The sequence below is a fragment of the Eutrigla gurnardus genome, assembly GCF_963514095.1.
Source record: "Eutrigla gurnardus genome assembly, chromosome: 8".
NCBI lineage: Eukaryota > Metazoa > Chordata > Actinopteri > Perciformes > Triglidae > Eutrigla > Eutrigla gurnardus.
The window spans coordinates 6,684,525-6,711,257 of record NC_139922.1 but is presented as its reverse complement, the minus strand read 5'-3'; the positions used below and the strand labels follow the sequence as shown (position 1 = coordinate 6,711,257).

Here is a 26,733-nt window from a genome sequence, read left to right as displayed (position 1 = left end):
TAATATTTATATTTATATATATTTATATAATATAGATATTTGCATTAAAACACACCATGTGAAATATCAGGAAATAAAGGATTGTACTTTTGTTGAAAAATTATTGGCATTAGAAGTTTGGATTATGTATCATAAGCTATTTACGGTTAATATTCAGAAGTTCAAAAGGCAATAAGTCCCTAGTTTATATAGCTGTATTGTAACTATATTAATTCAAGTTTCTCACAAAAAGTTCTGAGCTGCACGGTGGAGTAGTGGGTCACACTGTTGGCACACAGTGGGAGGGTCAGGGGTTCGATTCCTGGTGCTGGTTTGGCTTCCTTCTGTGTGGAGTTTGCATGTTGTGGGTTCTCCGGCTTCCTGGGGGATAGGTTAAGTGATGTCTCTAAATGTCCTGTAGGTGTGAATGTGAGTGTGAATTGTTGATTTCTCTATGGATGCACGTTAACAGTTATAATTTGCCGTGAAACATTTTTACTGAATAGTTTGGTAAGTTTAATTTTATCTTTGGCAAGATTGTATTACGTGTGGAACACTTCGAGCTGGTTGCCTGCATACATCGCTTGTTTTTCAGTTTGAATGAAGTGTCGAGACAAGGGTTAGTCTATTGTAGGTTGCATTGAATCAATCATTGAAGAGTGCACCTTTCTAGTTCTGAGTTTAAAATAATGTAAAGACAGGTCTTAAGCTTGGCCTGCAGGTTGTTCAATCAACAGCACCACAAGTAAAACAATATAAGTGTAATGCACAATATTGTCCATAGAGGGCGGTGTTTCATAAGATACAAGTACAACGAAATACTGTTGGAGCAAGCCTGTAGATGCCTAACATCAGCAGGAAAAAGTGTACAGATACAAGTACTAAACCCAAAACATAAATATATAACCCAAATATACAAAATATACATACTATATATATATATATATATATATATATATATATATATATATATATATATATATGCTATATATATGACAGGTGCTGAATAAATACAGTGGAATATTGCACTCAGTTATGGGTTTTTGAGAGTGAGTGTGGGGGGGTTGTCACTTGTGCTCGATCAAAAGTGAGACAGCTCTGTGGTAGAAGCTGCTTCGGAGTCTGGTTGTGTGTGCATACAGCACCCTGTAGCGTTTGCCAGATGGCAGGGAGTGTTCACCCCCCCCCCCCCCCCCCCCCCCCGTGACCGAGACTGTCACAAAAAACATCATCAAATTTAATTTCCGTTTCTATTTTTTTAACTGGACGAAAAGCAACATAGATGATTAGGTCTTGTGCTCTTCAAAAAATAAATAACAACAATATACAATATAACATAACTGTATCCTATCCATGAAACACTCACAATCATTTTTTGGGAGATTTTGTTTGTGTCTTATTTTATTTTTTCTTCATAAAATAGATTTCACATAACATGTAATCATCCTACTAATACACACAGATAGCCTACTAATTAAAACGTATTAAAAAGCAAAACTAGATAGGAAGTCTGTATATTTATAATAATTATTATTTTAATACAATACAGTTTTGAGTTTGTTTCTGACTGAATTGTTATTAAAATCGAAAATTCGAAAAAAACTACCACCATAAGAAAATCTCACTTATTTATTTATTTGTGTATTTATTATATGTATGTATTTATTTATTTATGGCTTCAACCGTTTACGATAACCGTAATCACTTGAACGTAACGGTAGCGTTAGTAGTAGGAGTTAGTTAGTTCTGTGAATTCGGAGCATTCGAGGGGAACCTGAAGGCGTCGTTATCTGTGATTGGCTGGTGGGCGGCCGGGCCAAACAAGTTCAACGCTCTCCTTGTCAAAAGAAGAAGAAGATCCAACTGAAAGTCACCGCAGGGACAAAAACAATTCACACCCAGCCTCTCGGGAAGCATCAAACACACTTTGCTGACTGAAAGCAAGGTTTTAATTTGATGACTAAAAACAAATTAACTCTCTCCACCTAAAACAGAAGGGCCTCGTCTCAGCTCGTTTTCCTCTTCGACTGGAGTGATCTAGCTTAGCCTGTTAGCTTAGCACTTAGCAGTACACCCACTCACCCGTGGCTGTGTGTGCAGGACTTCATACGGCCAGCAGCAGACCAGTCCACCGGAGCTGCACCGGAACTGACCCGGGTTTTTACAAGGACTTTACAACTGCATCTGCACGTGCTGGGTCCAAACGCGGCGTTTGCACTTGCAATTTGAAGAAAACGGCAACATCAAATAGCCTGCAAAACAAGGAAGTCTTAATGAACTTTGCTGCTAGCTAGCACCCAGCTAGCCCTGCAGCTGCATCGCTTCATTGTGCAGCTTGCTTCTGCAGGTGACAGTCGGATCCTTTCAGCCTCTTCTCCCGTCCAGTCGTGCTGATATTGATTATCTGTGACAGCGAGTCAATACATCGATCGCTATCTAACGAAGCTGGGCTGTTAGCTCTGCCACAACGTGTTTTGTCTGACGTTGATAACTTGGAAGAGAGTGAAACAAACGTTTGAGAGATGATTCCTGATAAAGCACCAAAGGAAGACGTCTTCCACGGCTCCGAGGACATGAAGATAGACGCTCACATCCCCAGCTTTGACAAATATAAAGAGCTCTACCTGAAATCCATAGAGAATCCCGATGGTAAGCTCACTTATAGTGTTTAAGTGTGGTGGAAAGTACATTTACTCAACTCGAGCACAATGTTGAGATACTTGTAGTTTACTTTACATGAGAATTTCATTCTGCTTCTTTATACTATTACACAGTAAGTAAGTAAGTAATTACGGTTCCCAGCTGCAACATTAATATTTAATAATATAATGTACTGTATTTTATTCTGAGATGGACAATTCTGCATATTGAGTACTACTTTCTTTTGCGTCTTAAGTATATTTTGATGCTGAATAAACACAGGGCAGAGTACTACATTGTGGTATTGCTACATTTCATAGATATACAGTCATAGATACTTTTACAAACGATTCCTTAAACGTTAGTATATAAAATGTGTAACAATAAACTGTTAATAGTTAACGAATGGAATAAGAATGTAATTGCTACCATCTCTTATAAGCTGTGATTTTATATAAAGTACTCACTTTATAGTACACAAGCTAGTGATAAAAACAAAATACCCAATTTATATCATGAACTCATAGGTAAATATGAACACGTTTCTTCTTTTTTCCAGCATTTTTTCACTTACGTCTTGACTTAAGACAAAATATAGATTTACTTTTTAGAGCTGCAAAAATGAGTCGGCAATGGGAAACTATTTTTATAATAACTTAATCTGTTTAAATAACTTTTGAAGCAGAAATGCTAAAGATTGATTCATTGTCTGGTAGACAGTCAATTATGATAAGTAATAAAATTGATCACCTTTTTTCACTTTGTTCTGGTGATTTTTGTTATATTATTTGTTTTACTTTTTAAAGGTTAAATTCATTGTTGATTATGACCCAAAAGTTTAATCTTTTAATACAGATTATTATTGTTAGTTGTTGAATGTCTCGCTGTGACTGCGTGGTAACTTCATGGGGCCCGTTTGATCAAATACATCCGGCACTGTGATTTACAACATAATTTCCACTCCTGTTAAATCAACAAACACAGATAGATGAGCCTCTTCCAAGTGTGATTTATGAACATATTCATAACTTATTGTCTGACTCTTTAATCCTTTTGTGTGTGTGTGTCCTGCAGAGTTCTGGGGTGATATTGCTAAAGATTTCTTCTGGAAGACTAAACACACGGGTCAGTTCCTCGACTACAACTTTGATGTGACCAAAGGAGAAATATTCATCAAGTGCATGGAAGGAGCTTCCACCAACATCTGCTACAACCTCCTCGATCGCAACGTTCACGAGAGGAAGCTCGGCGATAAAGTGGCCTTCTACTGGTTAGTGTGTGTGTGTGTGTGTGTGTGTGTGTGTGTGTGTGTGTGTGTGTGTGTGTGTGTGTGTGTGTGTGTGTGTGTGTGTGTGTGTGTGTGTGTGTGTGTGTGTGTGTGTGTGTGTGTGTGTGTGTGTGTGTGTGTGTGTGTGTGTGTGATGAAGGCAGTATACAATACACTACTGATGATAAACGAGCCTTCAAAGCTCTGGACAAAAAAACAAACTCATATCAATATTGCAATATTATCTAAAAATATAAATGATTGAGCTCTGAATTTAAAAAAAAGTCTAATTTATGTGTATGTTTGTTGTCTTTATAAAATGCAACATGGTTTAGCTCCTACAGCTGATAAACAATTTAGTCTTAAAGCTCAAGGTGAAATAAGACATCAACGAAGGGAGACCGTTAATATGAATATGAAACATTGCTCAGTAAAATGTACTCAAACTGCTTTTTCAGTTAAAGCAACAAAACGGAGGAATACTATCCCTACGCATATTACAGAGTGTGTTTTCATTGTAGTTTTAGTCAGTTTAAAACTAATGTTAAAAAGTGCCTCAACAAGTGGAATTGGCTGGCTGTAGGGATGGGCGATATGGACTAAAAAATGTATCACGATAATTTCTGGCATTTATCCCGGTAACGATAAAAGTGACGATAAAAAAGTGAAGTTGACGCTGTCGCTTTTGCTGCATCTGTGCGCATTTTCTGGCTCTCGTCATATTCTGGTTTGTGCTGGTGTTTGAGGTGGTGGAACAAATTGGTGGTGTTACTACCCTTTGCAATCACCGTTTTTTTACCAACTCTGCATATAACAGTGTTTTGCTCCATGTCAGACTTATAATAACCAAACCAGTTCCAGATAATCGAGCTGGAGTCTCGTTTAGCAACGAGCACCTCGCTCTCAGCTCCGCCTTCCGCCATGTTTGTTATTGTTCTTCACGTGAGCCGAGAGATCAGGTCTACAGGCAGGAGGCAGGTGCCTGTCACGTGAGTTGTGCTGCGAGTGCGTGGTCGCATACAACGTCATCAAACGAGAGTAAATCTGAATACAATAAATTTGGGGGGGAAAAGTCATCAACCGGAATTTATCGTTATTACCGCGAGATGACAAATTCTTACCGTGTGGACATTTTTTGACGGTATATCGAAAACGGTAAAATATCGCCCGTTCCTAGCTGGCTGGCTATCTAGCAGCCCAGCAGGCGCTGACTTACTGTCGCACCAGTTGTGGAGCTTCTTAACTTCTTAAATCACCAGCATTTTTCGTAAAAAGACTGACTAATTACAGTGAGACCAGCTCTGACCAGGGCTAAAGATGAGGATCATCTGAAACGATAGCACGAATGAATGTTCACTCGTGCAATCGTTTCAGATGATCCTCATCTTTTGAACGGTTTTGTTCATTTCCAGCTAGTCCTGGTTAAACGATTCTTGATAGCATTTTCCGGTTGGAAGGATGTACTCGTTTCTAAAACGTTACGTTGTGCATAAAAACCGGTGGAGCTTACATAAGCAGAGTATGTTAGTACATCATTAACTAGGGTTGGCACGTCTAAGCTACGCCAGCCACTCAAGGTACACTGAGTGTATATGCTTGTTTTTATAGCAACAGGGCTGTAGTAATTTAATTGTCTTCGGTCTCGAGTTTACTCTGTTATCTCTGCTTTAGTTTCCATCTGAATCTTTTTACCCAGTTTTGCTGCTGAACCAGTGTGACTGATATTGGTTATAAAAGTAGTGAGTAATTGATACATTAACTAATCATGCAGCTCTAATCTTAAAATAGCGTGTGAATGAGTGTGCTGTTTGTGCCTGCACAAGAGATAATGTGTGTAAAGGGCATAGCTGTTGTATTTAAAGTCTCTCGTGTGTGTGTGTGTGTGTGTGTGTGTGTGTGTGTGTGTGTGTGTGTGTGTGTGTGTGTGTGTGTGTGTGTGTGTGTGTGTGTGTGTGTGTGTGTGTGTGTGTGTGTGTGTGTGTGTGTGTGTGTGTGTGTGTGTGTGTGTGTGTGTGTGTGTGTGTGTGTGTGTGTGTGTGTGTGTGTGTGTGTGTGTGTGTGTGTGTGCGTGCGTGCGTGCGTGCGTGTTCTTTGTGAGGGGGTCGCCCCAGATCGAATGAATGGAGCTGCAGTCAACCTCCCTCCTTTGTCTTTTTCCACATACTTCCCCTCATTATTCCCTCTTTGCTTTCCTCCAGCTCTCTCTCCTCCATCTCAGCTCATCAAGACATTCCACCCTAATATTAATGTACATAGTGAGTAAAACCGTATTTGTACCACACAACAAAACCTGTCTTAGAATATGACAAAAAAATTAGTGTATTTAAAAAAAAGTCTCAGAGCAGTTGTGAAAAACTATGATGGGAATGAAAACAGTCAATAAGAACAAGATGAATAACCTGTTGTGGTTTCCATAACTTAAGAGCACAAGCTCAGTCACCACCCTCATCTATGTACCTCCTACCCTTTTAACAAAGGCCATCAAGTGTTCACAATGCAACAAGGAAATGGTATGTAGTGTTATTTTTGGAGGAGGAAGGAATAATAGAAAATGAATGGTGTATGTCTGAAATGAGAGTAATCCTATAAAAGACTGCAAACAACTCTCCTGTTTGTCCTGAAAGGCTCTTCTCTGTCTTCAGCATCACCTATTTTCTCATTTCTCTCAAGCCCTTTCTGCTTTTTTTTTTTTTGCTCTCCTCTCTCTTTGTGTCACTTGCCTCGGGCCTCTGATGTGTCCTGATGTGAATGGTTTCGCCACAGAGAGGAATTCAGTTGGACCACACAGGACTTTTTAAAGCAGGGTTGCCAAAGCAGAAGATGGGGAAAGTGTGATTTAATGTAGCTGCAATACCAGAAAGTGTGTCCCTTTTGGTGACAAAATAAGCAGAGAAATCTCTGAAAGTAGATAATACGGCTGCAACTAAAGATCTTTGTCATTATTGTTGGATCATATTCTCTATGAAATATCAGATAGGAATGTGTAATGTCCACCACAATTTCCCTGACCCCAAGGTGATCAACTGATTCAAACTTTTTAGTTTTTTGTTGATCGATTAATCAACTAAATGTTTCAACTCTAGTCCAAAGTAAGGCTGCAACAACATTTTCATTTAGATTAATCTGCAGATTATTTTCTTTATGAATCAATTCATTTTTAGCCTCAGAGCCCACATAGATGTCTTTTTTTAGGCATAAATCTGGAGCAGATCAGGCCCTTCGGTTCCATCTGCATTGGTGTTGGTAGTAATATTAACAGTAGTGGTCCACAGCCACGTTTAGTTGGTTCTATCACCAACATGTCGCCGTAGACCAGAAAGCAGTGAATTATGAGCAGCATCACAGCGGGCGGGTGGAGCCACAACGGAGCACTTCCATCATCAGGCCAGTTAGTAGTCGGCGTCGGTCAGGACCTCAGCGGACAAGAAAGCACAGCCAGAGTCCCGGTAATAAACCGAGTTGAGTTGGTAACCGTAGAGAGTCACGGTGTCTGTGGAGTCAGGATCAGCTTCTACCATGATCCAGGGAAACCTGCTAGACAAGAAACAGCAACATATAATAATTGCAACTGTGGGATGCCAGGATAGTTCAGATCGAGTCCGACCGGTGGGGCCTTTCTGCGATGTCATCCCCATCTAACATTAGCTCGCTAGCAGCTTCAGCCAGTCATCCGTCATGCTGGAATCAAACTAGTTGTTGTCACCAGCTACAGGCATTTCACCTGCATTTCAGGCCTTGGTTGGATGTTGTTTTCAGAGTATGACACGCTGTTTGCTTGTTTATTCATATTGATTGGGTTGCATGTCCAAATTGCAGTGACTTTGACACCTTCTTGGGACGCCATCAGTACACCTAGCAAGTGTGAAGTAGATCGGGTGGACACACAGGCAGACAGACAGATTCCTTATAGTAAGGTGATCAACAGAGCCGCTTTGACTACAAGACAGTGGTGATACTGTTTTGACTTTGGCCTCTAGGATGTTCAACAGAAACTGAAACCCTCCAAGTGACAGGATACCATCAACCGTATCAGTATTCATTTTCTTGCACTAAAACTCTCCTCTTTAGCTCGGGGCTAAACTAGTGGCTACTCATATATTTCTTACATTCATTTCATATTTATAATTTTAGTGATGCTCTCCTACTAAAAGTGTGTTAGGCCTCATTGCTTCCAAGACCCACTGTGTTGGAAATGGGTTTTACTGTTGTGTATTTATAGGCCTGTGTACTCTGTATGTGCTATTATCACACTTAACATTTCCATTTCCAGATAGGAAAGCTGGGCAAAGAAACATGATGACCTTCATTGCAGTGTTTGTTCCCAGCATGCAAATCATGTTACACCAGCATGTGTGGTAGTCAGTGATGGAATAATAATGATCCCTTAACGCTGTTTTTAAACCCAAATATATTCAGTTTACTGTCAAAAGCAGCAGAACTGAAACTGTAAACGGATAATTGGCTTGAAAACGTGTAAAACAAATACTAGAGTCAATCAAAATACTCACAAATTAATTTTCTCTTCTGCTTATTGATTAATAGACTAATGATCGCAGCACTGAGCGGACCATGAGACTATAACTATTCCTTACAGATGATTGATGAATACAGGCTGATGTCATAAGTGCATTATGTCTTAAAATATCATACATTATAGTTATAAACCTCTCTAAGGTTAAAAAACCTGCAACCTTTAGAAACTGGATGAGATCCACTGTGATATCATATATGCTTTACTGCAAGAATCTCACCGTTCAGACTTGCCAGTTTTATAACCTTTTAATTTTGGAAATGGAAATCCACTGTTATGGTCACACATGAACACAGCACGCAGTGACATGTAACCCATCCTAGTATTAGGAGCAGTGGGCAGCTCCTATACAGCGCAGGGGAGCTGTTTTGGGGTCCAGTGCCTTGCTCATGGGAACCTCAGCGGTGCCCAGGAGGCGACCTGGCTCTTGAGCTACCAGTCCACGCTGCGTCCTTGGTTAAAAAATGACCTCGTTTGTTCTTATCAGAGCTGATAAAATGCCAGACAAAGTGTGAGACTTGGTGTGCGGGTCGTCTGGGTTGATAGCAGTACAGTAGGTCACATTTATTTATATATATATATATATATATATATATATATATAAATATAAACAGAGCTTTATAATAGTGATAGTTATTCTGTGAAGCAACTCCCATCAGCTGTCGGTGCCAAATGGGTCACAGAGGCCTTTCAGCTATGCAAGCTCTCCTCCCACCAATATCTCTCTCTCTCTCTCTCTCTCTCTCTCACTCTCTCACTCTCTCACTCTCTCACTCACTCACTCACTCACTCACTCACTCACTCACTCACTCACTCACTCACTCACTCACTCACTATACTGGAAAACATAAATGTGCAGAGAAACACTGGGCAGCAGTCTGCTGTGTTGAGCTCCAGCTCAAACTGTTCACTCGAAACACTCAAAAAACATATTTTGCAATCTGTATTTTGGGTGACGTGATTTGTGCTGGAAACCAGAGTTAGGGCGAGGCTAGTGTGTACATGTGTGGCTTGTTCCTTTAATGAGCCACAACTGGTTAGGCAATAATGGAGAGAGAAAAAGTGGAAAAAACGCACATATTGGACTAAATGCAACACATTTGACAATGTTTTACGGCTCAATAAAAGACAAAAGTTATGTGACTCTTATTTCAAACAAGTCACACAAAAATCTTTTTTGGGACCGCTTTGCTGTAATCTGTACACCTTTTTTAACTAGTGTCCTACATCTCTCTGTATATTATCGTCAAATACTTTGTGTGGAAACGTGCCTTTTAGTTTCAAAAGAGAACATGCGACACAATCAGACTCTGTAAATAAATATATCAGATACTTTCCAGGAAGTGTTTAATCTCATAAATGTCATCTCATATGTCATAAATGTTCCTCTCTGGTTTTGCAGGTGACATACCAACATCTAGTGTTGCTACAACTTAATTTCCCCTCCGTCGACTTATTGCTCACTAATACTTCCCCCTCCAAGCACTCTTTCTTAATGCACTCTTTCACTCTCTCTCTTTCTTGTCTCTAACTTATTGTTGGCCTTTCCCTCAGGTGCACTTTCACTTTGAGTCATTTCTGAGTTCCACAGTAAAAGGAAATGTGGCTAAAAGTGGGGGGAAAGGATGCGCCTGGAAGAGATTTGAAGAAAAACTAAAAACATTTGTGACGTTTCAGTTTGATTCACGACCATCGGTGCATGTATTGCATCATTTCTTGTACAAAATGGTAAAGTTAATAATTTCTTGTATTTAACAGCAAATGTAGTATACAATGAAACAAATACATAATGTATATGAGGACGGAAATGATTGATTAGTCAGTTCAGATCAGAAAGTTATAATTTTGATTGTTGATTATTAATTTAAGTGATTTAGTGATGATAACTACAAAACATTTCCTGTGTCCTGCTTTTCACTGTTATACTGTATATCAGTGTAGATTTAGATGATAGATTCATTATTTCAGCTCTACTTGTCTAATCCAGTTACAGTGGAAATGATGCAAGTCCACCCGAAACCATGTTGTTATGACTTTAAACCCTTTAAAGAAAAAGTACTGTATAGGAATGAGACGTTGTAGGATTTTATTGCAGATTAATTTATGATTTATTTCCTCATTAAGGTTGTTAATTTATTGTTCACAACAAAAGATGTCCACTAAAAAAAGATATGTGATGCAATGGAACTAAAATATTTGTTTCTTAACGAACTACATGGTTAGTTGATTCTCATAGGTTTTTGTGCCATTTTTATGCATATTTCAATGTTTTTATTTTGACCAGCAAGTATGACATTTAATGTTCATCTCCTCCCATCACTAATACTGTATTACTTCAGTTCCATTTGTCCATTCATTATGTGTAACCACTTATCCTATTCAGGGTTTCTATTTGTCTTTTTAAGGTGTAAACCATGTGAATACAACTGACAAGTAGAGGATAATATACTTATGATATCATTGAATTATACAGTTACATCATTGTAGGTATTTAATAGGAGTACATAATTGGAGCCCAGCTCTCCTCGCATCACTAACTCATGGCCATGTTTTCACTTTGTGTTTCTGTGATGAATGCTGAGAGCTGAGCTTCACCAACACGGCTGTGATTTAATAATCTGGAGAGGCAGAGCTGTCACAGCTCATTCAGCTCTCTGTCTGTTCCCGAGACAATGCTATTCATCTAACAGTCCCACTCCTACAAACGGTGTGTGTGTTGGTGTGTGTGAGGTGCTACGTGACCTTGAATGATGCCGTTTCGAACACGCAGTCTCTTCAACCCCCAGGATGATACTCTGTTGTGAAAGTAGGGGTTAGTTGAGATGTTTCACAACTGGGCTGAAGTTCTTCAAAAATGGACGTGCTTACACAAGCAGCGGGATCAACCTACTTTGCAATTTTGGACCGATACAGTTTTTCTATGTATGTATTAGGGTCGGACAATTTATCGATATTACATCGATGTTGTGATATGAGACTAGATATCGCCTTAAATTTGGGATATGGTTATAATATATCGTATTGTATAATTGCATTAGGTTCTGCACTACAATGAAGTGATGTGATGTTCTGAACTGTTCTAGTATTGTTTGCCACTTAGTCATTATATCCACATTCCTGATTATCATCCTGTAATCCAAAACCTTATTGTGTAAATCTTTTGTGAAAGCACCAGTGGCCTACCTTAAAATACTGTCATTAAGGTATTTAGTGATATTTTCTCCATATTGTCCAGCCCTAGTCAGGATAGTAGTAATATCATTATTGACACATTAAAATGTATGACTATGTATCAACAGAACTAAAAAAAAGGATTCCTCAGATGTCGATTTCAACACATGGAGCTGAAACAATCGGTCGATAAATGGATGAATTGTTGTTAGTTTTTTGTTAAAATATGTTGTTTGTTGATCCATTTTCTGTTCATGATTGTGTCAGGGAAGGCAACGAGCCCGGTGATGAGCTGACGGTGACCTACAGAGAGCTGCTGCAGAGGGTCTGTCAGTTTGCCAACGTCCTGAAGTCTCAGGGTACGTCAACGCTACCTATTAAAATGACCTGATCGATAATGAACCAGTGATGATTCATCCAATCGGAGGTCTCCTTTTATTCCCCTGCTTTATTGTGACTTGTTCATATTTGTGTGTTTTTTTGTCCTTGTGTCTGCAGGAGTGAAGAAGGGCGACCGGGTGTCTATCTACATGCCCATGGTGGTGGAGCTGGTGGTGGCCATGTTGGCCTGCGTCCGCATCGGAGCTGTTCACTCCATAGTGGTGAGTTGGTTGGGAAGACGGGGCTCAATCATGTCAACATTGTAAATTGTGAGTAGTCTGAGATGAAATATGGACGTTGGTGCTGCTGTTTCCAGTTTGCAGGTTTCTCAGCTGAGTCCTTGTGTGAGAGGATCCTGGACTCGCAGTGTTCGCTGCTCATCACAGCAGGTGCTTATTTCTTATATTTCTATAGCAGCTCCAGATCTGCTGCTCTGTGTCTGACCTCTAACTTTTGGTATTCTAGGCAGATATTAAAGGTCTGAGGTGTTAGAGGAAACTATACCTGCATGGCTCAGTGGCCAGGTGTGTGCAAACAGGAAGTGAAACATATTTTCACCTCGCATTATGCAGCCAATGCATATATACTCTATATCTGGAAATACTAGTCTACCTATGAAATCTACTTCATTAAACGGGTTACTCATAGTTGATTAAACACTTGGATGGGGGCGAGTTGAAATACATAAAATACAGACATGAAAACTTTTTTTTTTTTTTCAAATGCTTTTTAGATCAACACCATCTGCTTTTCCCCCGGGTTTAAACAAAAACAATTTGAAACGTCACTCAGCCGTTAAGTCAGTGAAGTAGGCTCACAGTAAGCTTATCAGTAAGGTTATGAACAATGTGAATGATAGCACTAGCAGCGTCAGCAGTTGAACTCTGAAAGGAACTGGAATGGTTCAGTTTGAGTGTCTTGCTCAAAGACACTTCCTCTGCTTGGTTGAAACGAGTGACGAAAGGCGCTATTGGCTGAGACGAGGTGCTGAGTTGTGACCAGTGATCAAAGTCTTATTAGCTGGATTAGAGTCCTGGGATATAAACCAGTTAATGTGCTGAGTTTATGGCCTGTGGTTAATAGACGTCCTGTAAGCGGATCATGTAGTCTTTCATTCTGACCGGCAGTGTAGTCATTGAGATTTATTACCTTGTAAAGAAAGTAATGAGGGCATGAATGAGGAAACAGGGCTCATTTCTCCACTGGGTGTTGTTGAGTTTTACTACCGTAGTTGATAAAGCTTTGTAAACTAGCTCAACTACCAATGCAACTACAGGGGTGAGGCCCTGCTGGGAAACCGTGGAGCATCACACCCACATAGTTATGTTAGCAATGATTAATAGACATTTCACTGACAATCTTAAAGTAGTTCAAGCTGGTTTCTGTACTACATGAACAATTTCAAATATGGTATTCTGCCTTCATCATGAGCCCTATTCCAGGGATATTACTTTCTTAAAGATCCCCTCTTTAGAACAACTTGTGTCTGATGTGATTTTCCACAAAAAAGTTCAAATAACTTGTTAAAAAAAACCCCATCTATTCTTCTCCCTCATTGAAAGATCTAGAATACAAGTCAGTACAGAGATCTTTGACTTCAGTAGTAAGTAGTACTAATGTTAGCCTCCTAGCCTTATTACCTCCAGCAGCTTATATTAATAACCCTGTCTACATTCCTGGTGCAAACAAGTACGTTGTTTCCATGCTGAAACTGGACGGACTGCAGAATGAATCTTTTTTTCCCTCTCTGTGTCTCTCTTCATCATCCATCTCTTTGTTCATCTCATTTGCTCAGATGGTTTCTATCGAGGAGATAAGCTGATCAACCTGAAGCTCTTAGCTGATGAAGCACTGCAGAAATGCAGAGACAAGTAAGCTGTCAGCGTGCACACACACACACACACACACACACACACACACACACACACACACACACACACACACACACACACACACACACACACACACACACACACACAGCTCTTACTGCCCTCATGTTGAAGTAATTGAAGCCTAAGCAACTACTCATTTTCCAGGCTCTATATTAAAACATACATATAAACCAGAATCTAAAGATGCTACCACTTATTATACATGAATACTAAAGTTACACTCAAGAATATGTGATAAATAAAATGTTATTATATATTTATAATACTTAATACAGTCATTCTTAACTCAGTGAACCAGAAACACTCCACATCTGGCATCAACAGTTAGTTTCCCTCTTGCAGAACCAAACAGGGTAATGATTTACAATAAGGAGCAAAACCATGTGACCTGTATAAATGATCTTTCAGACCTGCCAACACTCTTGTGCATCACCACAATTACTCCATGAAACCATGAGCATCCAAAGTTGATATGATGTCCTTAGAGGACAAAACATCTGCCTCAGAAAACTGCCATAAAATGATATATTAATATGATTTGACTTTCACGAAGTTAACTTTTTTTTTAACTTTAACTTCAATTACTTTCATCGTCAGCGGCAGAAATAAACCATTGCTGCTTCCCAAATTAACGACAGATTGATAGCTTGATGAAAGAGAATGAATGAAAGAGAATTTTATGCTGCAATGGATTGGATCAAAAATGTTCGTTTTAATGGGTTGCAATGGGGAATCTGCAATTTGGCTACACAGTTTATTATAGACTCACTATAGGAGCTGAATTTGAAGTTCAAAATAATAAAAATAAACGTTTTAGGATAATGAAAAGGCCCAAAAATGTCCCTAGTGAGGAGTGCCATAAAGCACACTGGCCATTGAGAGAAACATGGTGGTTGTATGCTCACTGGGGAAGAGATGTGATGACTAGCATGCCTGTCTCTCTGTGCAGAGGCGTCTCTATACAGAGGTGTATAATGCTGAAGCACCTGTCGAAAGAAGCAGAAGAGACTCCTCTGGGCTCTCAGTCCCCTCCCGCCAAACGGTCCTGCCCTGATCTGCAGGTAAACGCTTCACTAAAACCCCTAAACGGGCTGTTCCACACAAAGCCAAAGAGTCACTGAAACATTAGATTCATCTTCTGTTGTTATACGGTATCAGTATATCATGCAGTCCTTTGTGTGTGTAATTTAAGTTCACATTCTCCCCAAACAAACTTGTTTTGCTTTGCTTCTCCCATGTGTGTCAGATAAATTGCAGGGGGCAGTTTGACTAACATGTAAATAATACTCTTTTCACACTCTTTTGCTTCATGGATACTTAAAAGGAAAGGGGCTGGTGATATTCAGTACTTTTCTTTCTCTCAATAAACTCCATGAAAAGAGCAAAAGTCAAAAACCAATGTATCTGAACTAAAGCTGCAAATAACACGGGTACACGTTTACAGGGATAAGCACATGTTGTGTACCAGTGTTGTAACACCCTGAGATGATAAAGATGACCCACCCAGCCTTTTCTAAATCCTAAAATGAGTTTAAGATATTGTTGTGAGTTTTCTTGCAAGAAAGAAATGTGTGTGTCTCTGCGGTTATTTAACTGCTAAAATAGACTAAGCCGTCCAATATGGAACATGACACAAAGTAAACTAAACACTGTTTAAATTCTGCATCGTTAATCAAAAAGAGGGACAGTTACTTATCCAAGCCAGATAAGCTTTTTGCACTTTGGCTCTAATCTTCATGATACAGTATGTGTCAATGCTATAGAACTGCTGCAAAAGCTGCTCTAATGTGGCCGCAAATTACCAGGAGAATAAGGAAACCTGTGGATTCCTAGGCTGTCCCATTAGAAAAGTCACTGTTGGGAAAAAATAAGTGTGAGATTTTTTTGAATTTTTCTTTTCTTGAAATATAACTTTATTCTCATAAAACATGTTATGTGTGTTCATTAAAGTTTTGAAGATGAGCAGAAATCACACAGACACATTGAGCTATTAGTCCAGGTGTAGGAATAAAATAAAATGAATTAATGCCACTGATGTGAATAGGTGCCACATGCACATTTAAAGCGGTACTTCTCCTAACAAAGGACAGAAAAGAAGAGGGAAGAGGGCTGTTCTGATGTTTCGTCAACAGGAATGGTTACGGACTTTCTCAACTTGGTGGTGGCGTTGTGGTCCCTGTTTTTCTTTTAGTTTTGTGTCGTTAAAGTAACCACTCTCCCTCATTAACTTCTCCTTCCTCCTCCTCTTCCTCCTTTCCTCCCCCTTCCGTCCAGCAGGAGAAACAGACAGGGAGAGTAAAGAAAACACATCCTGTACCACAGGTATTTTCATTCCCTCCTCCCTCCTCTTAACCCTCATAACACCGTTTTGTTTTTCATTTTCAAAAGGATATTTCACCCACAAGTAGAACGTTCATGTCACTGCTGCAGGTAAAAACAATAACAAAGCAATAAGAAAAATTCTTACTCAAATTAATTTTAGGGGCATTTATTGTTTATTGTTTTGTGGCATATTGATCCTTTTAAATTCTCTATATTTGATCTGATATAACATGAGAAATATTATTGTTTTTACCCAGCAACAGCAGCTCGTTGGCCTGTAATTTCTGATGATTCAGATTATATTTCTGAACATGAAAAAAAAATATATATATATTTTGTGATACACATTATTTCTGCTTAAACTATACAATTATGTGTAACTGACATTATTAGTTACATTAATATGTAAATCCTGATTTTTGTCTTACCTTAGCTTTAGAAATTACATTTCTGATGACTGATTTGTAAAATCGTACGATACAATCTGCAGCAGAATCTAAATTGAGACAAAAATGGATATTAATAAATATTGCACCATGAAATATAGGAAAGTGTTCTCAGGTTTTTTGGACCTTCTAAACTCATTTGAATAAATATGTAAATTCTCTGTCAGTGTGGGATGCATATTAACAATGTTTTAATCTCTATCTGTTCTGAACTTGCCCCAGTTGTACACAAAGTGACCTGCTGACTCTGAAGGGTGTTTTTTTCTTACTAATGTAACTTCTATGAGATGTTCCTCCTTCACTAACACGTCTGGTAGAATCAGGGCTCGGTGTTTGCTGCTCATTACTTTTAACAAATATAATATGGTGTTAAGCCTTTTCTGGAGGCCGCATTTTCAATTTTCACTGTCGGGTGATGATATCCCCAATTCCGTTTCTTTGCGATGATACCATTCTCTCTTTTACTTCATATATTTAAAGGTTTGAGATCAGGGGAAAGCCCTTGCAAAAGCATGTAAGAGGTCTTTCAATCGTGATTTGAATTGGGTCCATGTCCAACATAAATGTGAGTTATATCACGACACAAGAGAGGGGCTACTTGTTCTTGTTGGAGTTGTAAAGTGTTACACAATAATTACAATGTTGACAAAGATGGCAACAACATGAAGTTAACATTTCAACCCAGTAACTGTAATAATATAATTCTACCCAACGTGAACGCAGCAGAAGGGAACATTGACCCGTCATCACCGTTTACGTTGCTAATCTAGCAGCTACAGAGCAAGATGATGATGTGTGTCAGGTTGCAGAATGTAAGTGTAGTATTCCATACTGAAGGTAATATCTCTCCATGCTCCGCTATGTTCACCAGCTAGTCTCTAGCGGTGTCTATCTGCTGTTTGCTGCTGAGCAGGTCGTGGCTTTTTCCAGCGTTTTCTCTGAGAACGACCGTATGAGAGTGAACCAGAGCAGTAACCGACAATGAGCTGAAACTCTCTATAAAGCTCCGTTAAGTCAAGGGGAGCTAATCTCGATCATGTATTTCCCTTAATTGAATGAACAGCCTGTGATATCGATATAAAATGTGTTCAAGAATTTTATTTTAAGTCTTATTTTGATGCAAAGGACCGCCAGTTATCAGAAATGTAGCACAACGTGAAAGTGAAACCAGCATAACCAATTTAATTTTGGTTAAAACGTTTGCACATTGCTTTGACTTGATGTGATGTGATATTATTATAAAATATGGACTATGCTCACTCCATGTCATGCTTTATTTTGCCATAACTGCCCAGCTTATATTTTGTGCATCACACATCATTTAATCCACTATTTCCCACTTTTATAGAATGTGATTTTATGTCTAAATATTCAACACACTTTGTTTGTGATGCAGATACAAACAGAGCCCTGATTCTTTCTCAGCCACGTAGTTCTATAAATACGTAACACCTGTCTAAGTGGTAGAGTCCTGTGTTTTCTCTTATCACAATCTGTACTTTTCATGGTTCCCTTCTTTATCTCCTTGTGCACGTACGGTTCAGCTCATAAAGATTTAAAGATAAGATCGGAACTTATCGATTTTCTTTGGTTTCTGCACAATTCAAATACTTGTTTAGAAAATGTGAACATGAAGAGGAAACATGTTGGGTGTAATTGAAAACACAAGGCCCTGCCAACTTGATATGATCTCTGTGATATGATATGTTGGCTCTGTATGAATTCCTCTCCAGCAAAGGAAATGTGATCTGTGATATGTGAGATGTATTTCTGTGTGAGTGATCTGGATATCAGATTTGGGTCCATTCACTGCTTGAAAGGAAGTCACATGATCGTTTTTGGCACATGAAGGCAAATTAGTTTGATCCAAAACACTAAGTATTTTATGATGAGGATCTTTTTTGTTCATCTTATCTTTCCACACCTTGGTCACTCTTGTATCTCTCTGTTGGTCTAAATATGTCCGTGCTTCCATGTCTAACCAAAATAAAATGTTCCCCATTATTGTTTAACCTGTACACACATCTTAATATGTTTTTGTTTTCTCTTAGTCTTAGTTTATGTAATGATGGTAAGTGACGCAGCTCTGACTGACACACAGGGAACATGCATGTTTGTAACATTTCTAACAACGGTTTGTTGCTTTATTCACTGTAAGTTGGATCGACAGCTTTCAAGTGTTGCACTCTTCTAACTAGTCGGTCAAACTAACTTTCTTTCACTTTGGTGTTTTAGATTGTAGAGACAGTGGTTGTTTTGATAGTGACTGAAAGATGCAGATTTTCTTTGATAACTTGTATTCATTAGTCCTCTCTGTTTATGTCTGTGCATGTTTGTGTGCACGTGTGTCTCTTTTGTGTGTGTGTGTGTGTGTTTGCGTGTTTGATACCAGGTCCCGTGGAACCCCGAGGTGGACTTGTGTTGGCACACTCTCGTCCATGGAGCTTCAGACGAGTGTGAACCGGAGTGGTGCGATTCTGAAGACCCTCTCTTCATCCTCTACACTAGTGGCTCAACTGGTAAACCAAAGGTAGATTACAAACCCGGGCCGGGTGAACATTTCCAAACCGGTTGGATATTAAGCCAAAGACCGGAGCAGTATACCAAAATTAACCACTACATGTTGCACTTTAATTTTCCACTGTGACACCGTCTGTGCAGGTTGGCCAGACACACACACACACACACACACACACACTGATGTTCTGGTAACTAGGGTCATAAGGGGTCATAATAACGGCAGGTAATGATTGTCATGAGTACAGAAATGTACGTTTGGAACACCGCAAGTATCTTTACCTCGAACTACAAAGTTAGAAAACGTATTTGACTTGAAAATGGTCTTTGTCCAGTGCCACTTCAAATCACAAATGTTGTCATCATCTTTCTTCCATCTTTACCCATGTTCCCGTCGTCTGTAGGGAGTTCTCCACACAGTCAGCGGCTACATGCTCTACACCGCCACCACCTTCAAAATAGTGTTTGACCACCAGCCCGATGACGTGTACTGGTGCACGGCAGACATCGGTTGGATCACCGGACACTCCTACATCACCTACGGCCCGCTGGCTAACGGGGCCACCAGCGTCCTGGTGAGTGCTGAGGGATGCTGGGATTCCTCAACTTCCTGTTTTCACAACCTTCAGCCAACTTGGCTGACGATCGCTCTATTGTGACTGCCGACAGGTGGTGTCTGATTTTGTCTACAGCTAAAGAAAGCTGACCAGATGAAGAATTTAAACACATCTATCCTATCATTTATATTTATAGCATTATTTATAGGACATGTTAGAGCATAATAAGCTGGAAAACACCAGTTCAGTTATTTATATCAAAACCATAAAGCCTTGGTTGCACAATTTTTAGGTTGAGTGAGTTGGCGAGGTGATCCCAAGTTAAGAAAAAGATGTTTTACGTGACAGAAATGGCGGGAGTATCTATATAAAAGTCATACATTTAAGTTGGCAATAAAAAAACCTTTTAACTTTTAAAAAATAATTGTTTTGAGCCGCTTTCACAAAGACAACCAGATCACTTTTCTTGTCTGCCACTAAAGTACTATGGATGAGTTTGTATTTGGGAAAATGGGTCAAAATTCAGTGTGGGAAAAAAAAATCAAAACAATACAACAATTCAGATAAAATAGCACAAAAAATGAAGTTATGTAGTATTTATAATATTTATTTTGTGAAAAGTTCAGGGTCATCTCAGAGCAGAGAACACTGATTTATTGACTGTCAGCTGACAGAAAATTCATTGGAAGCAATTTTGATAATAGTTCAAGCTTTTGTAATGTCATTAAAATTATAAACCTGCTCTGATTTTTAGCTTCAGGCTGCATATTTGCTGCATTTTATGGTTTTATACAATTTGTAAATTGAATATATTTAATTTTTGGAGCGTTCCTTGAATGTAGACGTCACCAGCCTCAGATTGGATTAATATATTAGAATTATTATTCTGTCTAAAAAGGATATTTTAAATGACATCCAGTTCCAATACTGAGTCATGGATATGATGTCAAAGTCTTTATCTGACCGTCTCTGTTGATTTAGTTTGTTTTACTTCATGTACTGTGTGTCTTTCAGTTTGAGGGCCTCCCTACTTACCCAGATGTCAGCCGTATGTGGGAGATTGTGGACAAATATCATGTTAGCAAGTTCTACACAGCCCCCACCGCCATCAGACTACTGATGAAGTACGGCAGAGAGCCGGTGCAGAAGTGAGTCACGACCAGACCATCGCCATCACAGACCATCACAGACCATCACAGGCTGACTTCCAGTGATGCCAGCCATCACTGGTGGCTTGCTGGCACGTTAAGGTTTAATCACTTTGTCTCTGCAGGTATAAGCGAGAGTCTCTGAAGATTTTGGGGACGGTGGGAGAGCCCATCAATCCTGAGGCCTGGCACTGGTACTACTCTGTGGTGGGAGAGAAAAGATGTCCTATTGTCGACACCTTCTGGCAGACAGAAACTGTAAGTTATTAATTAGAATACAGAATTAGTTTCTATATGTAGGACAAAGATGACTTTTAATTAAGACAAACCTTTTGGGTTTTGCATTCAACATCCACAAAATCTAAAAAAGAATCCTTCTCAATCAGCACACAAGTGTGTAGCTGTGTGTATCTGCAGAGACCCTGCCGTCTGCCTGTATTTTCTTCTTATTTTGATATGTTTGGGAATCTTTTGGGCATCAACAAAGAGCATTTGGACCCCAGGTTGGGATGTGACCTGCAACCAATAAGCAGGATGTGCAGCCCTTTCTCATTCCCAGCTCAAACGGCGCCACTGTATCTCACTCCCCAGTATACCGAGCCTCTCAGACCTCACAGGACAGCAGACATGCTACGGCAGGATGAAGCTCGCCTTGGGCTGCAGTAATTCAGTGTTGGGGCCAATTTTGAATTCTGCGTTAACAAACTACAAATGTGACTGTATATGTTATACATTATATATTTTCTATCTATAGAAGACTGTTATGGTTATGGTATAATTTATAAAATCTTCACAATGGAAAGAATCACCTTCTCCATGAAGCTTCAGGGAAATAGATTTAAAGGATATTTTGGAGACATGGAATTCCCCAAAATGCCCTTCCTTCACTTTTTTATCCTCAAATGAAAAACATCTAGCGTTCTATTTTTGTGTTCAATAATTATATTGTAAAAAACTGAATTGACATTATTGTGTAAAATCTTTGAACTAAAGCAGAAGAAGTGCTACTGTAACGTGATCCCAAATCAAGGATAAGACATCTAGCTCCCAGTAGTCTTAACATTAAAAATAGTGATGATTTATTTTTATTAATGTCCTTGAACTGTGTTCCCTACAATCTAAAAGAAATCACTTCACCTCCATTTTGAACTACCTCACCTCGAAGCAGTAATTGCAGACGGTGCTGCCCCCTGCTGGAAACTCACTTTATTCACACCATGTGGGATGAAAAACTACAATTCTAACTGGATGTTTTCTGGCCTTTCAGGGTGGACATGTGTTGACTCCTCTACCTGCAGCCACACCCATGAAACCTGGATCTGCTGTGAGTGAATGATGTACAAATAAAACACACGCAAGACAAATGTATTTATACAGCACAGGCCATACATGAGGCGGTTTGGTTTGGGTGAACACATTGCACTCTGTGGTGTGAGACAGATGTGACTGGTGAGGTCAAGAAGTCAAAGGTGTGTTCATGGACACAGATATTTGTTTGGGTTCTATGTGTTATTTAAAAAAGTTAGTTATTGCTTTGGAAATGTTAGGAAGTTGCACATAAACCAACGCTGCAGTCTGGCATCCACAAGCTAGGGGGTGCTGCAGTCACACCTAGATTACTGTAGAACTCATTTTGCTCAAACCTCCATTGAGAATCTTATGCTAACATAACAAGGAATCCAGTGAAGAAGTTGAACATGTGTTTTTTTTTTTCCTGTCCTCCAGACGTTCCCATTCTTTGGAGTGGTGCCGGCCATCTTGAATGAGTCAGGAGAGGAGCTGGAGGGACCAAGTGATGGATACTTGGTTAGGATCATTATCACCACTTCTTGAAATGATCCGAACAGTTAATTCCATGTTTCACTCATCGTGTGTGTTGATCATGTTTTGCCTCATCTGCCTTCAAACAGGTGTTTAAACAGCCATGGCCCGGAGTGATGAGGACGGTGTACGGAAACCACCAGAGATTTGAAACCGTCTACTTCAAGAAGTTCCCTGGATACTACGTCACCGGAGACGGTGAGGGACCGGACGCCTCATGTTCAGACCGCTTGTCCCATCTTAAGTTTCAAAGATAGGATTATCTTCCTAATACAGAATCAGTTCGTACATTTATGGCTGCATCCGATCCTATCTTACTCTAATTTGAAAGATTGACGCGTCTGTGCCATCCTCGTTTTTTAACACAACTTGTGTGTACTACTGTGTCCTTTAAAGGTCACAACAGCTGTTTAAACTGGACTCTTTTTAATGTACAGGTTGCCGTAGAGACAAGGATGGCTACTACTGGATAACAGGGAGGATAGACGACATGCTGAATGTGTCTGGTAAGACCGGTCGATGAGCTTATCTGATTTAATTGACCTGAATGAGGTGTTTGTGTCTCTGGTGTTTGTTTGTTAGCAACAAAATGATTACAAACATAGTCATTGTTTTTCCAATAAAGCCTGACTTCATTTGGTTTTGTTCCAAATTATTTCATTTTACGATATGTTTTATTTTTCCTCAAGCAGGATTTCTTAAAATTGTTGCAGAACTTTTCAGGCACTGTCCTTTTGAACTTAACTGAATAATTAGAAGCTTTATTCACAATATTGACATTCAAATTCTAACACAGCACAGCTTTTCCCCCCCCCATGTATTTTCATTGTGAATTCTGTCCGTGATAAACTGGGAATGTTGACATTCTGAGATCCGTTGACAGAGCTCCCTTTGTCCCTCTCTGTTCCCTCCAGGTCACTTATTGAGTACAGCAGAGGTGGAGTCTGCTCTGGTGGGGCATGAAGCTGTTGCAGAGGCTGCTGTGGTGGGCCGACCTCATCCAGTCAAAGGAGAAAGCCTCTACTGCTTCGTTACTCTCACCGATGGAGTGACGTACAGCCGCACACTCGAGGCAGAGCTCAAGCGACAAGGTTGGTAAACACGGCTTTTTGGGCAAGTGTGCATTAATATATAATAAAGTTTTGTAGGGCTGTCTTAAGATAAGTTTCTTTTCAGACCATTTCAATCTGGCATTACATCCATAGTGAAACCTGCTTTTCAGTACTTCATGGAGGTCCATCCTGATGTGATTTCATTTTTTATCTTTGGTGTTGCAGTGCGGGAGAAGATTGGTGCCATCGCTACGCCCGACTTCATCCAGAATGCTCCAAGTCTTCCCAAGACCAGATCTGGTAACGTTACTCAAGCTACAGAAAATGGAAATGATTGTAAAGTAGGTTTTTATTTGAGCTGTAGTCGTGGAGGAGAATTAGACGCCTTTCAAGAGAGCCAAACCATTCTGATGTACGGAACAAATATATTTTGAGCATTTGCATTCATGTTCGAAGGATCAGTTTATCTAAATTATATTTAAAAAAAACAACCTCTTCTTTCACTTTGACTTGTGGTATTACATACTACAAACATAATGATGTGATGTAATGGTGAAATGTCAGCATGTCTATATGTGTATTTGGTATGCAGGTAATTGATTTGGTATTCAGGTAATCACTATGGAAAGTAAGGCAGTTATGTTACTTTAATGAGTTTGTGATACTTGGATGAGGTTACTAACTACATCAGGTAATTGCACTTGAATACGGTATTAAAGTAACACTCCTAACAGGACTTTATTTTTGTAAAATAATTGCTCACCATCCTCACTGCTGTCCCTCGCTATCTGCAGGTAAGATCATGCGACGGGTGCTCCGCAAAATTGCCTGTGACGAGCGAGACCTCGGCGACATCTCCACACTGGCCGACGACTCGGTGGTGGAGCAGCTCTTCCAAAACCGATGCTGCACCGGCGTGTGACGTCCTCGCAGGGAGGCTCCAACTGCAGCCCCACGCCCAACGGTCCCAAACCAAACAATATGGGAAGAAGAGGAGGAGGAGACATCCCATGAACTTGGTCTTGTTCGACAAACGACCTTTAGCTCCTGATGAGTGTGAGCGGTGTGCAGAAGAGCCTGTATTTAAAATGTACCCCACTGTCCTTTAATATCAGAAAACTCAGCAGCCGGGAGAGCTACACCATCTGTCTGGTTACTGGTGGATGATTCCTACTTCTGTAGAAGAAGGAATCATTTCATGCAGCGAACAAAGTGTATTAATAAGTACAGTCTGTTTTCCTGACGACGATATTAGTGTGTATGAGAGCGAGAAGCCAGAGGTTGTCCTGCAGTCCAACTCGTTTGAAGAGGTAGAACAGGTTAACGCTTCCTTTCGGTGTTATCCTAGTGTCTTCACCAGTAACACACAGCCATAGCTGCACAGCTGCTTAACTGTTGAGTAAAAGTTTATATGCAGAATTTGTACAAAAAGGTTGTACACAGTTAGTCCTGTGTCAGAACATTAGTATTCCAGTTTCCACACTGTAACTGTAGTTAATAATACCATGCGTTGGCTCCTCCCCTTGCTCGCTGCCATGATGTACACTGATGATTATGCTCAATATTTCTACTAGTTTTAATCGTTATTTTCTAAAAATACATGTAGATTTGGGTCGCTTTTTTTTTATTGCGCATTTTTTGACATGAGATTTCTTGGGTCTGCCTGCTTGTGTGTTCGTTGTCGTCTTTGCGTTCAGATACGTTGCAGAGCTTCTCTCAGTCTGGTGGAAACTGGGATCGTGGGTTCGGCGGCACATAGCTCAGGTCACACAGTCGACTCTTCTCACAGAGTTTCCCAATAACTCCTATACTAAACTCTTTCTAATCAAGTCTTCTCACGTTTAAACGGTAAGTTCACCCTAAAATTAAAAATACATATTTTCCGTCCTACCTAAAGGTATATATTTAAATTTTGGGGTGAATGTCCCTTTAAAGGCTTAGTTAAGAATACGTCTTCATTCACAGCTTTGTTTCTTTTACCTGTTTTCTAGAGAACACCAGAGTATTTAAGCTCCTCTGTGTTGAAGGAAAGTTCATCTATTCTATTTTCTTTTATTAATTGTCAATATATTCCTTGAAAAGACAAAAACAACACATTTGTCAGTGTCTGAACACTAACCTAAATTGTTGGTTTGTTGGTTTTATGGGATTAATTGACTATTGACTAATTGAAAACTATAGAATGTCGGCTTTAAAAGTCTCTTCTCTCGTTTCCGACAGCTGTGATTTAATTTAAGCACCATTTGAAGCAGGATCTCATACAGATGTCATCAGCTTTTCTTTATCTGTTTGTGTCCGAATGTGCCAACATAAGTGGAGCCGGGGTGTATAAAGCTAATAATTGTATCTAATGTCCAAGAAAAACGTGCAGCTCCTTATTTGATTTAGAAGGTTTGTATTATTGTTTGTATAATAACTGGTTAAAGAGAACTTTGCTGTTTGTATTTCTTTTTCTCTCTCATTGTCAGTTTTGTGTTGTTGTCATTTCTCTGTATCAAAGTGTACGCAGTGACAGTAAATGGACATGACTACTGTGTCTCCGCCGCTGGCTGGTCCTTTTTAATTATATTCAATGCGTTATTGCCAAAATGTTGTTCATCGTTGAAGGTTCATGAGGATCCAAATGACTCGGAACCTCATGTTGGTCGACAACAGGTGTGTCGGTGCAAATATGTTGTTTCTGCTGGTGTTATTGCTAGATGCTTGTGCTCGTTGGTCTTTTAGTTGGAGGGGCGTAATAGGAAACCTGCATGGAACAAAACAGGGCAAGTGTGAATGTTTGTTTGGACTTTGTAGTCCATCTTCGGCAGCAGACCCACGTAAAGAGCATCCATTCTTTTCGATTTTGACCGCTGCCCGACTTCAGGGCCAATGGACCATCCTGAACCGTTGACTGGATCGAGTAAACATTTTGTTATGATTGCACCCTCTGTGTTGGGAGTGAGTCGCTGGCCTAAGTCAGGGAGTATCAATAAATAAGGATAAATGAAGTGACACTCACAATTTTAA

The 26,733-nt window shown here is 39.7% G+C and overlaps 1 protein-coding gene across 3 annotated transcripts; it reads left to right on the top strand.

Annotated features, from left to right (window-relative positions):
* The first annotated feature begins 1,819 nt into the window (after window positions 1-1,819).
* Window positions 1,820-26,260, top strand: acss2 (acyl-CoA synthetase short chain family member 2). 3 transcript variants are annotated; one of them, XM_084015237.1, is made up of 19 exons: window positions 1,820-2,628; window positions 3,694-3,889; window positions 11,856-11,947; window positions 12,087-12,190; window positions 12,286-12,358; window positions 13,765-13,840; window positions 14,811-14,922; window positions 16,139-16,183; window positions 19,022-19,159; window positions 19,551-19,721; window positions 20,718-20,851; window positions 20,977-21,109; window positions 22,119-22,175; window positions 22,577-22,657; window positions 22,762-22,870; window positions 23,110-23,178; window positions 23,587-23,763; window positions 23,950-24,024; window positions 24,519-26,260. In XM_084015237.1, the coding sequence occupies exons 1-19, from the start codon at window positions 2,502-2,504 to the stop codon at window positions 24,644-24,646; spliced, it is 2,097 nt and encodes a 698-aa protein (XP_083871363.1). In that variant the 5' UTR covers window positions 1,820-2,501; the 3' UTR covers window positions 24,647-26,260. The 3 variants fall into 3 exon arrangements, with proteins under 3 accessions (XP_083871363.1, XP_083871362.1, XP_083871364.1); XM_084015236.1 differs by having other exon boundaries at window positions 16,136-16,183; XM_084015238.1 differs by lacking the exon at window positions 16,139-16,183.
* The last annotated feature ends 473 nt before the right edge of the window (window positions 26,261-26,733 follow it).

Excerpts from the sequence above, each read along its gene's own strand:
- acss2 (XM_084015236.1), top strand. The coding sequence starts at position 2,502 with ATGATTCCTGATAAAGCACCAAAGGAAGACGTCTTCCACGGCTCCGAG. Across the intron at positions 19,722-20,717 it reads ACGGGGCCACCAGCGTCCTG|TTTGAGGGCCTCCCTACTTA; the intron begins GTGAGTGCTGAG and ends TGTGTCTTTCAG. Across the intron at positions 23,764-23,949 it reads GGCAGAGCTCAAGCGACAAG|TGCGGGAGAAGATTGGTGCC; the intron begins GTTGGTAAACAC and ends TTGGTGTTGCAG.